The 15,718-nt window shown below is 43.9% G+C and overlaps 1 protein-coding gene across 6 annotated transcripts in view; it reads left to right on the top strand.

The window, feature by feature from the left end:
• The window catches only part of FBLN2 (fibulin 2), a 211,105-nt gene that overhangs the window by 188,389 nt on the left and 6,998 nt on the right, over nt 1–15,718 (top strand). For all 6 annotated transcript variants that reach the window (XM_069083766.1, XM_069083768.1, XM_069083769.1 and 3 more), the window contains 8 exons: nt 2,199–2,333; nt 3,762–3,899; nt 6,288–6,431; nt 7,047–7,175; nt 8,455–8,580; nt 10,003–10,119; nt 11,326–11,454; nt 14,654–14,777. In XM_069083766.1, coding sequence (XP_068939867.1) covers nt 2,199–2,333; nt 3,762–3,899; nt 6,288–6,431; nt 7,047–7,175; nt 8,455–8,580; nt 10,003–10,119; nt 11,326–11,454; nt 14,654–14,777 — 1,042 coding nt within the window. The remainder of the gene's footprint in view (nt 1–2,198; nt 2,334–3,761; nt 3,900–6,287; nt 6,432–7,046; nt 7,176–8,454; nt 8,581–10,002; nt 10,120–11,325; nt 11,455–14,653; nt 14,778–15,718) is intronic.

Raw genomic sequence — 15,718 nt, 5'->3', positions numbered from 1 at the left:
CTTCTCCTCCTCTCTCCCTCTCCCCTCTTCCTGCCTCTTTCCCTGCTCTCTTTCTCCCTCTATTTCCTTCTCCCCTCTCCTTTTTCCTCTCCCTCTCCCTCTCTCCCTTCTTATTCTCCTCTACCCAACTTTTTCTCATCTTTGCTCCATTAAGGAGTTCAGGTGGCAGTTCCAAGTGTTCTATATAAATTCATACCCTTCAGCCATAGTAGGAGGCAAGAAACTGTTAAGACCTGAACTACTTGTAGCCTCAAGACCCCCTACCCTGACTCTGCCTTGGGGATTTGGAGTGCTCTGTTTCTCAGGTGACTGGGTGCTGTATTGGGCCTTGAAGGTTCAGAATCTAGAAGACCTGATCCTTAGGCTAACCTTGCTTCCAGACACTCCTTGCCCAGCCTTGTTGCTTTCTGGGCCCCATAATTGTGCCCCAGAAAGGAAGCCCAAGAGGACCTAAAGACCAGAGGCAGGGTGGCCTTTCAGAAGGGACTACCTTCTCCATTTTCCTCTAGCCCCAGCAAGTGAAATCAGAGGGTTTCCAGCAGGCTAGCAGAATTTTTCTGACATCTATACCCATGGGAGTGGCTCTCTTTTCTTTCCTTGCCAAGCCATTCTATTTTCATGACTGGGTAGCATGGCCAGAACTAATAAGATAAGATAAAGAAAAAATCAAAGCAGTCAGAAAAGGGGAGAAATCTTTAGAGTTCACTAGCCCTTAGGTTAAGGCCTTGGTCCCTAGACATCATCGGGATAAAGGTCCCCCTCACTTAAAGTAGTATAAAGAGCCCTGGAGTTGGGGTCCAAAGGCCTGGATTCAGATCCTAGCAATGTGTGACCTTGGCAAGGCATCTATAAAATGAGGAGGTTAGACCAAAGCAATGACGCTGTAACTCTACTTATTTCATTATAGAATGACCAAAAGGGAGCCCTCTGTGTAAATTCTACTCTTTGTACCATCTGGCTTAGCTAGAAACCCAGTTTCCCTACCACAGAGTTCAGAATTTAGCACAGGATTCTAAGCTTTTGTACCCCATTCCCTGCCTGAACCTTCTTCATAATCATGCAAGAAGGAATTCAACATGGTAGACTGAATCTACTCTCTGGTTCAACCATTGACATACTGCATGACCTTGGGCAAATTTCTTCCCCAATCTGAACCTCAGTTTTTCTCCTCTATAAAATTCATGTATTGAACCCGATGTCTCCCACCAGCATTTAAATTTTTCTCATCTGTCCCTCCACCAACCTCTTAACTCTCTCCCCTTTGCTACCAGTGAGTGTGTATCCAGTAGTTACTGCAAGGCAGAGAAAAACAGTCCCTGACTTCAAGGAGCTTACATTCTAATGAATGACATGTGGGGAAGAAATTGTACTTACAAGATACATACAGAGTAAATAGAAGATGAGCTCAGAGAGAAGGCGCTAAGCAACAGAGGAGACTATTTAGGACCCTTCAAGTGGGCTGTCAGTTGAGTCTTAAAGGAAATCAAGGAATCCAGGAGGCAGAAGTGAGGAGGGAGAGCATTCCAGCAAAAAGGCAGAGGGGGGAGATGGAATGTCACATGTGAGGAATGGTGAAAAGACCAATGTCACCGACAAGAACAAGAACAGCCTACTTTGACTGACTCTTTACAAAGCACAGGGTACGCATTTCTTACCCTTGGCCTTATTGCAGTTCCCAGATGTAGAGATGTTAGGATGGGAGCCCAGCTGTATCTCTCCTACCCTTTCAGAAGCAAAGGCCCCCCGGCTGTAACAGGGGGACCTTAAAGGTCTGCCTCTTCAGTCTCAAAATGGCTCCTGAAGCCATAATGGTGAGACACAATCAAACATTGCAGTTTCCCCTCCAAGCAACCACAGTATTCTATACTGGGACACTCAGACCCTCTCTCTGGTCTTCAGGGCCATATTCACAATTTCAACAGCCAGTGTCATCCCTCACTGTCAAGTCAGGCTAAGGAAATTATAATGCTCAGTCATAATCAATGAAGCTACCCCTACTCCCTGAAAGTGGATGGCCCTGGAAATAAAAGATTTTATAAAGCAATGGGCCCAACAATAAAATCCTGGCAAGGGAGCCCCTCGGGAGCTAATTGACCTGGGTCCAAGCAGTTTGGTTCTGTTGGGACTTGAGAAGCTGTCCTTTGATGGTAGTGAGCTGAGCTGTTGAATTCTCTGCTTGTTTCCTTTTCCTCTTCTAGATATTAATGAGTGTGTGACAGACACACACACATGCAGCCGAGGAGAGCACTGCGTGAACACAGTGGGGTCCTTCCACTGTTACAAAGATATCAACTGTGAGTCGGGATACAAACTGAAAGAAGGAGAGTGTGTAGGTAAGAAAGCCACCCACAGTGACTTGGCTGAGGATCCAAAGCTCAGCAAATGGCCTTCAATTGATTTTTTTTTCTTATATGCTAACTTAATTTGCATTCACAGATTAACCCATTCCCACCCCAATGCTATGTTAAGAGGAATAAAAAGTGAAGAGTGACAAGGAAATTTCTACTAAGAAATGAGTTAAAACCCGGCTCCACTGGTACCAAAGAATAACAGTTAAGCCCCCTCTGGCGTCTGCCACCCATTGCTCATGGTGCTGACCCCGAGTCTTTGAAGGCCATGCCAATGCAACACAAGCTCTGGCCAGTACCACTAAACTTTGAGAGGGAACATGAAATAGGGGATAGACTGGGAATCACAAAGGTCTGGGTTCAAATCCAGCCTCAGATACTTACTAGCTGTGTGACTTTGGGCAAGTCCCTTAATGTCTCAGCTTAGGTCCACATCTGCAAAATGAACAGGTTGGACTAGATGGCCTCAGGTTCTAGACTGAGCACATACTTGGTGATGAACTGTGTGTCTGGATCCTGAGAACCAACCTAATTAATTTCCAGAAGTCTCATTACCAGATTGGTCATAGGGGGTGGATTTTATTTTGGCCACAGAGACTCTCCCAAGACCATCTACTAAAACCAAAGAGGGATTGACATCTAGATCGATTCAATTCATTTCCATTCAATTCAGTAAGCATTTAGTAGCATTGATTGGGTACAGGGTGCTTTCCTAGGCACTGGAGATACAAAGATTGTATGTACTTTTTGTACATACTGTTTCCACCCCCATCCCTCCCAACACACACACTCCAATGGAAGTTCTCTGAAAGCAAGCACTGTTTTATTCTTGTTTTCATATTCCTAGAACCTAATAAAGCACCTGACACGTAGTAGGCACTTAATAAATGATTGTTGAATTGATTGCCTCAAGGAGCTTATGTTTTGCTAATGGAAAGCATTTCCACTAATGGCATCAATAACCACACTGACAAAATGGCTGGTCCTTGTAGTATTGAAAGGTTTGAACCCCTGCGCTTTCAGTGAAGGAGCAGACATGGCGTCTTGTGAGGAGTACTAGACAGGATGCCAGGAGACCTGGGATTCAAGCCAGATTCTGGCGTACTTTTTGATGTGGAGCAAGACATTCACTTACCGTCTCTGGGCCTCTGTTTCCTCACCTGTAAAATGAGGGCAGGGGGAGAGACTAGATGATCTCTGAAGTCCCTTCTAGAGCTACTATTCTGTAAAATCAGTAGGGCCTGACTCCATAAAAGTTGTTCTATGAGGTGCTGACTCAGACCCTGGCTTTAGAGTTTGTCTCAAGGCCCTTCTGTTGCCCTTGGATCTTTCCCTCCATTCCTCATTAGTGGTCCTGGCAAGGCAGCCTTGGAGGAGTAACTACCTATTTGCTTCCTGTCTTGTTGTTCTCAGATATTGATGAGTGTGCCCAGGGGACCCACAGCTGTAAAGTCAACTTTGTGTGTCAGAACACCCAGGGTTCTTTCTACTGTGAATCCAAGCAGCGCTGCATGGATGGATTTCTACAAGACCCAGAGGGCAACTGCGTGGGTAAGTCTAAGTGTCCTGGCCCCACTCTCGAAGCTTTGGCCTGGGCATCCAGCCCCATTCCCATTCTTCCTTGGACTCTCAACCTCATTCCCAAGCTGACTGTGGCCAGGACCAGCTTTCAGTAACACAGCAAAGTGGCAAATTGGCATCCGTTTCCAATATGTCAGCATCACACAACTAAACAGTTTCCACAGACCTATCAGAGGCGGTGCAGTATAGTGAAAAGAAAATTGAACTTGGGACTTTGGTGTAAGTCCTGATTCTGTCCTTATTATCTGTGAGATGTTAGGGAAATCACTTGACTTCTGTGAGTTCTCAGTTCCCCATTTGTAAATGAGAACAGTTACTTCCCTGCCTACCTCACCAAGGTAGGATTGAAAGGATCAGACAAAAGGTATGCTGTAGGGCAGTAGAAAGAGTTTTTACTGGACATTAACTTAATTATTGGAAAAAGAATTGACCATTGAGTCAACAGAGCTGGGTTCAAATTCCAACTCTGACGTTTACTACCCAAAGTTCAAGACCGCAGTTTCCTCATCTCTAAAAAGAAGACACTGGATCAGATGGCCTCTGAGGTCCCCTCTACATCTAAATATCAGATCCTATAACATTATAACCTGGGCTTAAGTCTGAGCTCTGCCCCTTATTGGCTGTATGAACACTGAGTAAGTCACTTTACTTCCCTGAAGCTCAATTTCCATATGTGCAAAATGACGGTAATGATACTCACACCACTGACCTCATAGGTTCGGTGTGATGCAATTGATTTGTAACCCTCTATAAATATGAGTTAATTTAACTCTAGGTCTGTAAATCTTCTGTGAGTCTTTAAAGAGCTATGGAAAGCTCAACTATTATTGCTACGTTTGTCTTCTTCTGATTCAAACTCCTTTCTACCAAACATTTTGGACTTTCTTCCTTCTACCCCCAAATGTCTGAGCAGTCATTGGAGCCTCGTAAGTTACCCAAGCCTGGCCACTCAGGAAGTATACCAGGATCCAGATATTTTCCTTCCTGTATGTACACCACCATATAAAAATTCACTTTCCTATATCCCATCCCAGACATTGTCTTTCTTGAGTTACAATAATAATAACTCAATTATATGTTAATATTATGCATCACCCTTCCTAGGCATCACATAAAAATTTTAACATGGAAATTTGATACTACTTGACTCAGAAGGGTCACTAATGATAATCCCATGGTAGTCTAGGTCCCATGACTGACCAACTAGAGGAATATTATGGGACAGTAGAGTTTTTTAATATTCTTCAAATGATACCTTCTGACACCTAAGCCAGTTTTCTCCCCCTTGGAGATGTATTTGGAAAATACATCAAGATAATTATAATCCACTGAGAGGTACTGTCTAAAACACTTACCAAAGAGCTGGTACTTTTGTATTTTGCTGGTATTTTTTTTGTATTTGTTGGTATTTTTGTAATAAAGCAAAATTTCAGGTGTCCCTGGCAGTAGATGTGTTACTTTTAGGCAAGGAAGCATAACTGAAAGAACCCAGGATAGGGAATCAGCAGAGGTTTGGATTCTGGTCCTCATTAGTCACTTACTAGCTTGTGACCTTGGGTCACTTCTCCTCTCTGATCCCCATCTGTAAAATGAGAAGATTTCACTAGACCAAGGATTCTTCACTTTTTTGTATATGGACTCCTCTGATACTCTAGGGAAGTCTATGGATCCCTTCTCAGAATAGTGTTTTTAAAAACTATAAAATGAAATGCATAGGATGATGAAGGAAAGCAATTATTATTGAAATGTAGACTGAAGACAAAAAAGACTACAATCATGGGTGATCTAACAGCAGGACTTATAATGACACTAAATTTTGAGATAGTGAGTAACATAATTGATATTTCTAGATATCTACAACTGGAATGTGATGTGCAAATATTTGTGATTTCTACTGGCGTTAAATTTATGAGTATTGCTAATCCTGCTGTGGTTTGGTGCCCACATTCATAATCCAAGGAAATGGTCAATTTCAGTTAGGGATTAGTGAAAATGAAGATATAATTTTGTTCCATCCAATTTCATAGACCCCTTGAAAAGGTCAGAGGACCCCAGGTTGAGAACTCCTACTCTAAACAATTTCTGAAGTCTTTTCCAGCTCAATATTGTGTGTTCCAAAGTCCCTTCCAGATTTGACATTTTGTTCCCTTCCAGCTCTAATTTATTTTCTGAGGTCTTTTCCAACTCTAATATTTTGTCCTAAGATCCCATAAAACTCTTATTTTATTCTAATGTCCCTTCTACCTCTGGCATCCTCTGAGTTTAGGATTCTTGGAATCAAAGCAGGACAACCAGCAAAGAGACTGAGTGAGATCATCTTAAGAACTGATGCACAATACTCTGATTTTTCTTTTTCAGACATTAATGAATGCACTTCTCTTCCTGAGCCATGCAAGCCTGGATTCAATTGCATCAACACTGTTGGGTCTTATACTTGTCAGAGGAACCAGCTTCTGTGTACCCGGGGATACCATTCTAGCGAGGATGGGTCCAAGTGTGTGGGTAAGAAGCAGCTTTACGCACGTGCTCACCTCCTTGTGGGCAGCAAGCACAAGAACTGTGTCTGGGGACAGGAGAATCTTTGCCTGTGTCACATTTGGGAGGCATTTCAGGAAGTGACCTCGTAGATGCCAACTTAACAATTCTAGGGTTAACGTCCTAGCTATGTGAACATGAAGAATGCAGCTTTTCCTGGGTTGAATGGTGTGGGCAAGAAAATCAAGGATCCTATAGTATAGGAAAAGAGGCAGTGTGGTGTAGTAAAGGCTCACTGGACAGTGAGATAAGAAACTGGGGTTTTGTTAGCTAGCTGAATAGGAGACTGTGAGCAAGTCACTTTCCGTCTTTAGAGACTCCCTTTCCTTGTCTGTAAAATGAAGGGCTCACACAAGATAATCAGTAAGACTCCTTTTGCCCTAAAGTTTGAGTCTGAGAATCTTAGCCACTCCAGACCCACCAGCTGGCCATGAAGAGCACTCCAGATTAAGCAGGAGAGGGAAGGAAAGGGCAAGTATTTGAATATCTGCTCCTTAATTTGATCAAAACAAAAGCAAGTGGCCCTCTCCTGATAGGTGCTGGCTGCCCATCTAACCCGTCTCCTGGGATTTGCTTTTCTAGATGTTGATGAATGTGAGACAGGTGTCCACCGGTGTGGTGAGGGACAGGTGTGCCACAATCTTCCTGGGACTTACCGCTGTGACTGTAAGATGGGCTATCAATATGATGCTTTCAGCAGAGCCTGTGTTGGTATGTGAGATCCCAGAAAGTCATCGCCCTCCTCGCCCAGACCTACTCTCCCCCTCTCTTACCTATACAATGGGCGATGGGACAATGCCTGACTCTCCTGAGAAAATGGTGTAATTATTGTGTGGTCTAGTGGAATGACCACAGGATTTGGAGAATCAGGCTTGGGTTTTAATCCTGTACTAGTTCATATCTGTAACATTAGGCAAGGCTTTTCTCTCCGGGTCTCAGTTTCTCCATCTGCAAAATGAGGGGATTGGACTATATGCTATCGAAATTGTCTTCCAGCTCCAAAAACTATCAGTTTAAATCACCTCGAAAATGGTTCCATTTGTTACACCTCGCTGTCTCTCTCAGGACCAACCTTCATCCTTTCCAACTCTGCTGCATAGAAAAGCAGCATGGTGCAATGGAGAGAGAGAAAGCTAGCATTTCTATAGTGCTTTAAAGTTCAGAGTTCTTTTGCAAATGCTAGCTCATTTTGAGAGCATAGGATTGAAAGGAAAGAGACTGGTGCTGAAATCTCCTTCAACGCCCCCATTTCCAGATGAGAAAACTGAGGCTCAGAGAAGGAAAATTAACTTCCCAAGATCACAAAGCTAGTAAGGAGTAGAACTTGTAATTTAGTGGAAATCTTTCTACTAAAGATTCAGTCAGTGCTCCTTCCACTGTGTTCTTTCTCTCTCTCCTTCCTTCCCTCTCTCTCTCTTTCTTTCTCTTTCCCTCTCTTTCTATCTTGCTCTCTTCCTCCCTCCCTCTCTCTCTCTTACACACACATACACACACACCATTCTCTCACACTCAATCTTGCTCTCTCTCACTCTCCCCATCTCCATCTCTCTATCTCTGTGTGACTCTCCCTCTCTTTCTCTCTCCTCTCTCTCTATCTATGTGACTCTCCTCTCCCCTCTCACCTATCAACCCATCCATCTCTCTATTATCTATCATCTCTCTCTCTCTCTCTCTCTCTCTCTCTCTCTCTCTCTCTCTCTCTAATTACCTTGACATAGTCAATAAAAAGCTAACCTTGAAGACCTGAATTCAGGTTCCTATCAGCTGTGTAACCCCAGACAAGTCACATCTTTTCAGTGCTTTATAAATTGCAGAAAAATTGCCAACTTGCATTGGTACAGTGAGTATGCTTGCCCAGAATTCTGTTCCTTATACCTATGAAACTGTGGATCCAATCCCTGATCCTGTTCCTGTCTTCCCATCTGCTCTCTCTTTCTCATGTCTCCCAGTCTCACTGAGTCTGCCTGTTTTTCCTTGGCTTGGCCTACAGATGTAAATGAGTGTTGGAGCTATCCAGGACGCCTGTGCCAGCAAGCCTGTGAAAATACCCCTGGTTCCTACCGCTGTTCCTGCTCCTCTGGCTTCCAGCTGGCCTTCGATGGGAAGCATTGTGAAGGTGCCTGCTAGCCTCTTGTTTCTTCCTCTGGTCTTGTGCACACCTGGTCAAAGGGTATGGGGATGTGACATCTCAATCAATCCATTAGTCAATCAGTAAGCACTTAACTATGTGTCAGGTCCCTGTGCTAACCTTTGAAGATGCAAAGAAAGACAAAAGTAGTCTCTTCCATCAAGGAGTTCACTCTAAAGGGGATCTGCTTATTATTAGCATTGGTAATAATAATAATTGTCTGCTTGTTTTCCCTGAAACATATGGGCAAAAACATGTCTGTGCCTGTGTTGGGGGAGTAGAGAAGAAAAAGCCTAGAACTGGGCCTTTCAGATATTCATTCATTCCTAGCTCCTGTCCTCTGCCAAGCAGTACAGCGCTCTGTTATTGGGAAAAACCCAGAGCCCCTTTGCCCATTGGCTGACTTGGAAAGAAGGATTGACCGATACTTAGGACGTGGTCCATTTGTACAAAAAGGAAGAGGTTGCCAGACTCAGGAACTCCACTCTAAACTCAATTTTAATCCCATATCAACTGAGCTCTATAAAACATAGACTTTAGTACTAAGCTCTCAATCCCTAGTCCCCAGCCCACTTGTTCACTGAAGTTGACCTTGATAGAATGAAACTTTAGGGCAACATGAACATTGAACTGGTGGTTTGGAGTACAGTAGAAAGAACACTGGACTAGGTATCCTGGCTCATTCACTAAAAAGTTGTGTGACCTGGGACAAGTCTTCACCTCTCTGAACCTGAGTTTTCTTCTATAAAATAGAGGGGATGGATGTAATATGGTTAAAAGAACATTGGTCACGTACTGAGTCCCAGTTCTGAACTTAACTGGGCAAGTAACGTCCCCTTTTTGAGCCACAAAGCTTCCCATCCATAAAATGGGTATAATAATACTTGAACTACTATCCTCAAAGGGTCATTGTAAGCAATCTTTGTAAACCTTAAAGCTAATAAAAATGTGCATTGTTATTAATGGTTGGTTCTCCCTTCCCATGGTGAAAGCCAATGCTTTTTCAGAATGTGTCATAGTGACTTTGGGTTAGGATCTTGTCAGTCAATCAATAAACATTTATGGCATCATCCTCTTGATGGCATGGTCAGGAAGGAAGGACAAAGCACAATTTATTAAGTACCTACTATATACTATACACTATATATGTGTCAGCTAAATCCCTAAATTTATTAAGTACCTACAACACGTGCTAAGCCCTGGAAAATCAAAAAGAATAAAAAAACAATGCCTGCTTCCAAGGAGCTTACAATCTAATGGAGGAGACAATAAGCAAATGAAATAATATTGACAAGCTCGACAGGTTAAATAGGAAGTGGGGAAGAACAGCCCTGGGACCTGATATCCCTTTGCTGAGTCTGTAAGCTGTTGATAAAGGTTGTCGCTTGCTTCCTCCCCTCCCCACTGCAGATGTGAATGAGTGTGAGAACAATCCTTGCAGCCAGGAATGTGCCAACGTCTACGGCTCCTACCAGTGCTACTGCCGGCAAGGCTACCAGCTCGCGGAGGATGGGCATGCGTGCAAAGGTGGGACATGTGTGCACGGAGGGGCTGGGCGTTAGGGGACAGTGGGACAGAGCCCTGTGGCCACTGGTCCCTTTTCTGTGTCCCTCTTTCCATCTTTATCACTTTCCTCCATGTACCACCAGGGGGTGGGAATGGGGTGAGCTGCCTGCTGCCAATTTTAGAACCCTGGCAAACTAACAACGGTTTTTACACTTCTAAATACAATAAAACTTTTTTTTTTTTAACATAAAAACCATTCTTAGCTTTCTGGCCAGACCAAAATGGGGCCATAGGTTGTGGACTTCTACTTTAACCCTGACCTAAATCTGCCAAGTAAATTCAGCACAGTGTAAGGGAGAGCCCTAGTCTTAAGAGTTCCCTAATCTATATTCAGATCCTGACTCTGGTCTTCATTAATGGGATGATCTGTGACAAATTGCTAAAGGTCTTTGAACCTCAGTTTCTCCATCTGGAAAATGGGTGAGGGAGGGGAGATGGATTAGATGGACCTTGGTTCTAAATGCTATAAAACTCATCAAGAAAACTCATAGAATCAGAAAACCGAAGAGGATCCCTAGAGTCACCTGGTACATTCTCTTCCTTACTAACCAAATAGGTGATCATCCATATGTAACCACATAGATGTTCCCTCTCTTCCTCAAGGATGTTGGAAAGATGAAATGAGATGAAAAGTAAAACAGTAAAGCCAGATTTGGGGTAGCTAGGTGGTACAGTGGATGGAGTACTGGAACTGGAGTTGGGAGAATCTAAGTTCAAATGTAGCCTTAGATACTCACTAGCTGTGTGATCATGGGCAAGTCACTTAACCTCAGTTTTCTCATCTGTAAAATGGGGATAACCCCCCAGGGTTATTGTGAAGATCAAGTGAGATAATATAATTTAATATTATTAACCTATAATATTAATAATTATTTAACTAATTGATTAGTTAATATAATACTATAGAGAGTTTTTACAAACCTTAAAGTATTATATGAATACTAGTTATTATCATTGATTATTATAAATTACTAAAAATAAACAATAAAATTTTAAAATGAATAATAACTGGCTATGGTTTGGGTTGTTGGGCTGTGAGAAGCACAGAATGGCATAGTGGGGTGGGGTGCTATTATGATTCCCTGAGGGGAAGGATCGCTAGACACCTCTATCAATGAATGACCCCTCAAGCCTCCTGCTGAATGTGGCTTTCGCTCTTTTCCGCAGACATTGATGAGTGCACCCAAAGTGCTGGCATTCTCTGTACCTTCCGTTGCCTCAATGTCCCTGGCAGTTACCAATGTGCCTGTCCTGAGCAGGGCTACACCATGATGGCCAATGGCCGGACCTGCAGAGGTGAGTAAGCGACTGGAATACTTCCCCTCCCAGGGAGAGAATATGGGGATCCCTAGCAGGTAGAGGGCACTTCCTACCCATCCTGTTGTGAACAAAGGTAACTTTCCACTTAAGTCTTTCCCCTGTGTCTATCCCTGTGCCAGTCACTGCCAGGCAAATAGGAGAAGGAAGAGGTAGAGGCTTGTTTTTTGAAGAATGGCAAAGGGGATGGTGTGGGCATGAACCAAAACAGACAGCTATGTTCCTTCTTCCCATTCTGTGGAATCTGGATTCTTACTCTCCTATGCTCAGACCTCTTCATGAAGGACCTATCTGTGGGGACCTCACCCCTCACCAGACCACCAACTCCAAATGGTCCAGGCAGCACAAAGCTCTCCATCTAGGGACTTCCCAGAGGGAAGCTCTGGGAATATTTCAAGTGTCTGGGTTAAGTTTATTGTGAACACCACTGGATTTTGGTTCAAATATGCCATGTCTCTGTTTCTTGGGTAGGATTATTATGTCTTCTCTCAAAGTATTCCTAATCTAGCTGATGGAGGACTTCCACAAATGGTCTGAAGGCCAGGGGAATGTGTCTGAGGCTCAGACTCATAGTCAGAGAGAAAAAGGTCTGAGTTCAACTCCTGGTTTGGTGGGTTCAATAATGTGACAGTCCCAGAAACGACTGAGCCCCTGAAGGAATAGAGGAAGGAGCTGTGTTTGGGGGTCAAGTAATTAAACCTCTCAACCCCAGTTTCCTCTAAAAAGGGGAGAAGATCCCCAAGTCTCCTTCATGCTTAAAGTTCCACAAGCCTGAGAAGAGGGAGATAATCCTAGTCCTAATTTTCTCATCTCGCTGCAGCTGCCATCACCCCCTCCACTCCCTCTTCCTCCACCAGGGAGTTCGTCAGGATGCAGTCCCACTTAAGCTATTGCTTTTGACCTTCTTGGCTTCATGGGAGATGCAGAGGAAGCCTGTCAGGAATGCTAGTGGACTGGGCTTATTAGCTCAGCGCTGTTGGCAGCATCCTTTTCATCGCAAAGATGGACGCTCCCTGTAGGCCTTTGTGAAACCTCAGAGAAGAGCCAAAGCAGCCATGCCTCAAACAGGGCCCTGCCCTATCCGTGCCCTCATCTCCTCTTCAACTTTCCCCTTATGTTACTGATGGCATTTCCAGAGAAATGAGCTCTTTCTTTCCAAGAACTAATTTCCCCCTGTTATTCCTGCACCACTATAATAGTTCTGCAGTGGGAGGGGAGGGGCTCACAATTTGCCATTTGGGGTCAGAGCCCGGAACTTTCCACTTGCTAAACATGATAATGGAATTTATCTGCTACAGGTGAGTGGTCCCAGTGTCCCCCAGGGGAGCAGAGGGCCAGTGTGACCCCAGTTGTCCTAGTGTGAGCCCTGTGCCCTCAACTTGAGCTCCTGGGGATGGGACTTTGCTAGGTACAAGTCAGGCAAGGGTGGCCCCCCAATGCTAAGCATGGTATAAATGGAAAGAAACCTGCTTAGGCTTGGGCATCCAAAGGAGTGGGTTCAAGTCCTGGTTCATGCTCAAACACCTTCCATTCACTAGCTACAACAAATGAGATATTGTATGTTAAAGTACTTTGCAAATTTCAAAGAACTGTATAGGGGCAGCCAGGTGGTGCAGTGAGTAAAGTGCTGGCCCTGGAGTCAGGAGGACCTGAGTTCGTTTCCGGCCTTAGACACTTAACACCCACACAAAAAAACTAGCCGTGTAACCTTGGGCAAGTTACTTAACCCCAATTGCCCTCCAAAAGGCAAAAAAAAAAAAAAAAGAACTGTATAGATACCAGTTACTGTTGTTGCTATTCCCAGTTAATAGGTGAAGACTCTGACGCTCAGGGATGTGAGGAAGTTTAGCTTAGGTCATATTTCTGAGCCTTAGTTTCCTCATCTATGAAATGGGGTTGATGCCTGACATCCTTGCTTCAAAGTTGCCAAAGTCCATTTCTATATGTTATATTATTTGCACTTCCCAACAGCATTAGGAAGTAGGTTTTGGGGGGTATTAGTATAAACTTCTGCCTGAAGGCTATAAAGTCATCAAGGGGTCAGTATTCTTCCTTTTAACAGATGAGGAAACAGAGGCTGGGAGAAATTAAGTGACTTGCTTGTGGCCACACAGCAACTAAGTTCAAGAGGCAGGATTAGCTCTCGTGACCCACAGAATTGTTGGGTCAGATGATGGATGTGAATGCCCTTTAGTACTCCAGTGAGCAGTGTATTTCAACAGCTCATGTAAGCACCAATCTGAGGACAAGACTGTCTGTCGTCATACAGAACCAATAAAATGGACATTTGTTCTTTGGTCTCTCCTATCCAACCCTTTGGAAGCCTATGGTATAGGTCAGATAATAACACAGATCACAGAGATATGGAGAGATGGACCAACCAACTGGTAAATATTGACTGATATCCATAACCACTGTCTCACCCTGGGCTGGAAGCTGGGTCCCAGACTGGACAGTGAAGACTTGCAGAAGTCTTTGCACTAAGTAGATCATTGCACACTTAACTCCAGGAATAATGGGAAAGGTCGGCATGCCCTGAGAGTGGCCAGTGTATATTTAAATTTATGGGACTCAGTTCAAAGTGAATTGTGGTCTAACAGCCCGATGGTCTATCTACAACTTGCAGATCACTCATAAAATCCAACTGCTAAATCCTTGGCTTTCCCTCCCTTGACACTGGCGTGTAAGAGCTCTTTTTAATGGTGATATTAAAGAGTTTTGCTACCTGCTCCTGGTGCCAAGAAGGCTGAGTCTCTGTTTGATACCATGTATTTTGACAAGCAGAGTAGATAGAGTCAGGAAGACCTAAGTTCGAGGATGGTCCCTGACACATACCAGTGATAATGGGCAATCCCTTATCCTTTAACTGCCCCAGGCAACTCTCTCAGGCTATGCTTTTAAGGATGAACTGCCAGTCCATAATGGTAGAGGGGGTTGTACTCATTGATGAAATCTCAGCTCTGGTCAAAAAGGGGAGTAGGGGGGAAATTACAGAATAACATTTTGACTTCTTTGGTCCCCCCAAAGAAAATTGCTGTGTTTGTGTGCTTATCCAAGTGTATTTTTTTTTCTGGTCACTGCTCATATTTGGATCTGGTCACCATTTATAGCTCTAAGCTCTCAGGTGTTCTTAATTCTCACAGCCCATCAATCTCCTTCTCTTTGTATTTTCTGGCAGATCTGGATGAATGCACTCTCGGCACTCACAACTGCTCGGCGGCTGAGACTTGTTACAACATCCAGGGTAGCTTCCGGTGCCTACTATTTGAGTGTCCACCGAACTACAGAAAAGTCTCAGACATGTAAGTCCCCTGGCCCTCCTTTAGGGAGACTTGGAAACATGCCTTCTCCCTCCATTCAGAGGAATACAAAGGGCATCCTCTGACCCAAGTGGAAACTGTTTAATCATGCTGGCCATTCCTCTCTAGCCACTGCTTTACACAATGTTGGGCAGATGGGACAATTTTTCAAAAGTGACCACTTGTGCTGAGTTTCCCATGGGATGGGACAGGGCTCACTCTCTAAAGAAAAGCTCTATGACTTTCTTTCCTTTCAAAAGTGCCCAGCAATACTTCCCTAACTTTTTTTTTACTTTGGCTTCCATGGGACTCTGTCCATGTCTCTCCCTACTTGGAGTCTCATCACTTCTTATTTGGAGTCTTTCCCTGCTGACAACATTGAGCCCTATTTGGGTATTGGGGGGGGGATACTATGAGAGCAGAAGTCACAAGGGATGGTTACCCAGCAGGATCTCAACCAAAGTCCAGGGTGGGGGAAGTGGAAGGTGGAAGACAGATGGAATTGGGAAGGGTGGAATGGAGAGAAGTGATTGCTACGTACTGTCACTGTCTCCCCTGGGAGCTGGGCTTTCTGGGACAACCCTCAGAATGAAGAAGTGGTATGTAATAGCATTATAATAATGTTATAATAATAGCATTAGCTGGCATTGGCATAGCAATGTAGCGTTTAAAGGCTTGCAAAACATTGTACTTACATTATCTCGTTGGAACATTAAAACAACCCCTCAAGGGAGATGCTATTACTTTCATTCCCATTTTATGGTGAAGAACTGAGACTCAAAGGAAAGAAGGTTGGGTTTGGCATCAAGGCCTTCTTGTACCTACTACCTGTCACTTAGCCCCTAAGCTTCAGTTTCCTTGTTGTAAAATGAGCGTAATGATGTACTACTACTACTACTACTACTACTACTACTACTACTACTACTACTACTACTACTACTACT

Source organism: Petaurus breviceps, unplaced genomic scaffold, assembly GCF_028583685.1.
Source record: "Petaurus breviceps papuanus isolate PSGF00001 unplaced genomic scaffold, PetGlider_PUasm1.0 174, whole genome shotgun sequence".
Taxonomy (NCBI): domain Eukaryota; kingdom Metazoa; phylum Chordata; class Mammalia; order Diprotodontia; family Petauridae; genus Petaurus; species Petaurus breviceps.
The sequence above is the reverse complement of the archived record's forward strand: the minus strand, read 5'-3'. Positions and strand labels throughout refer to the sequence as shown.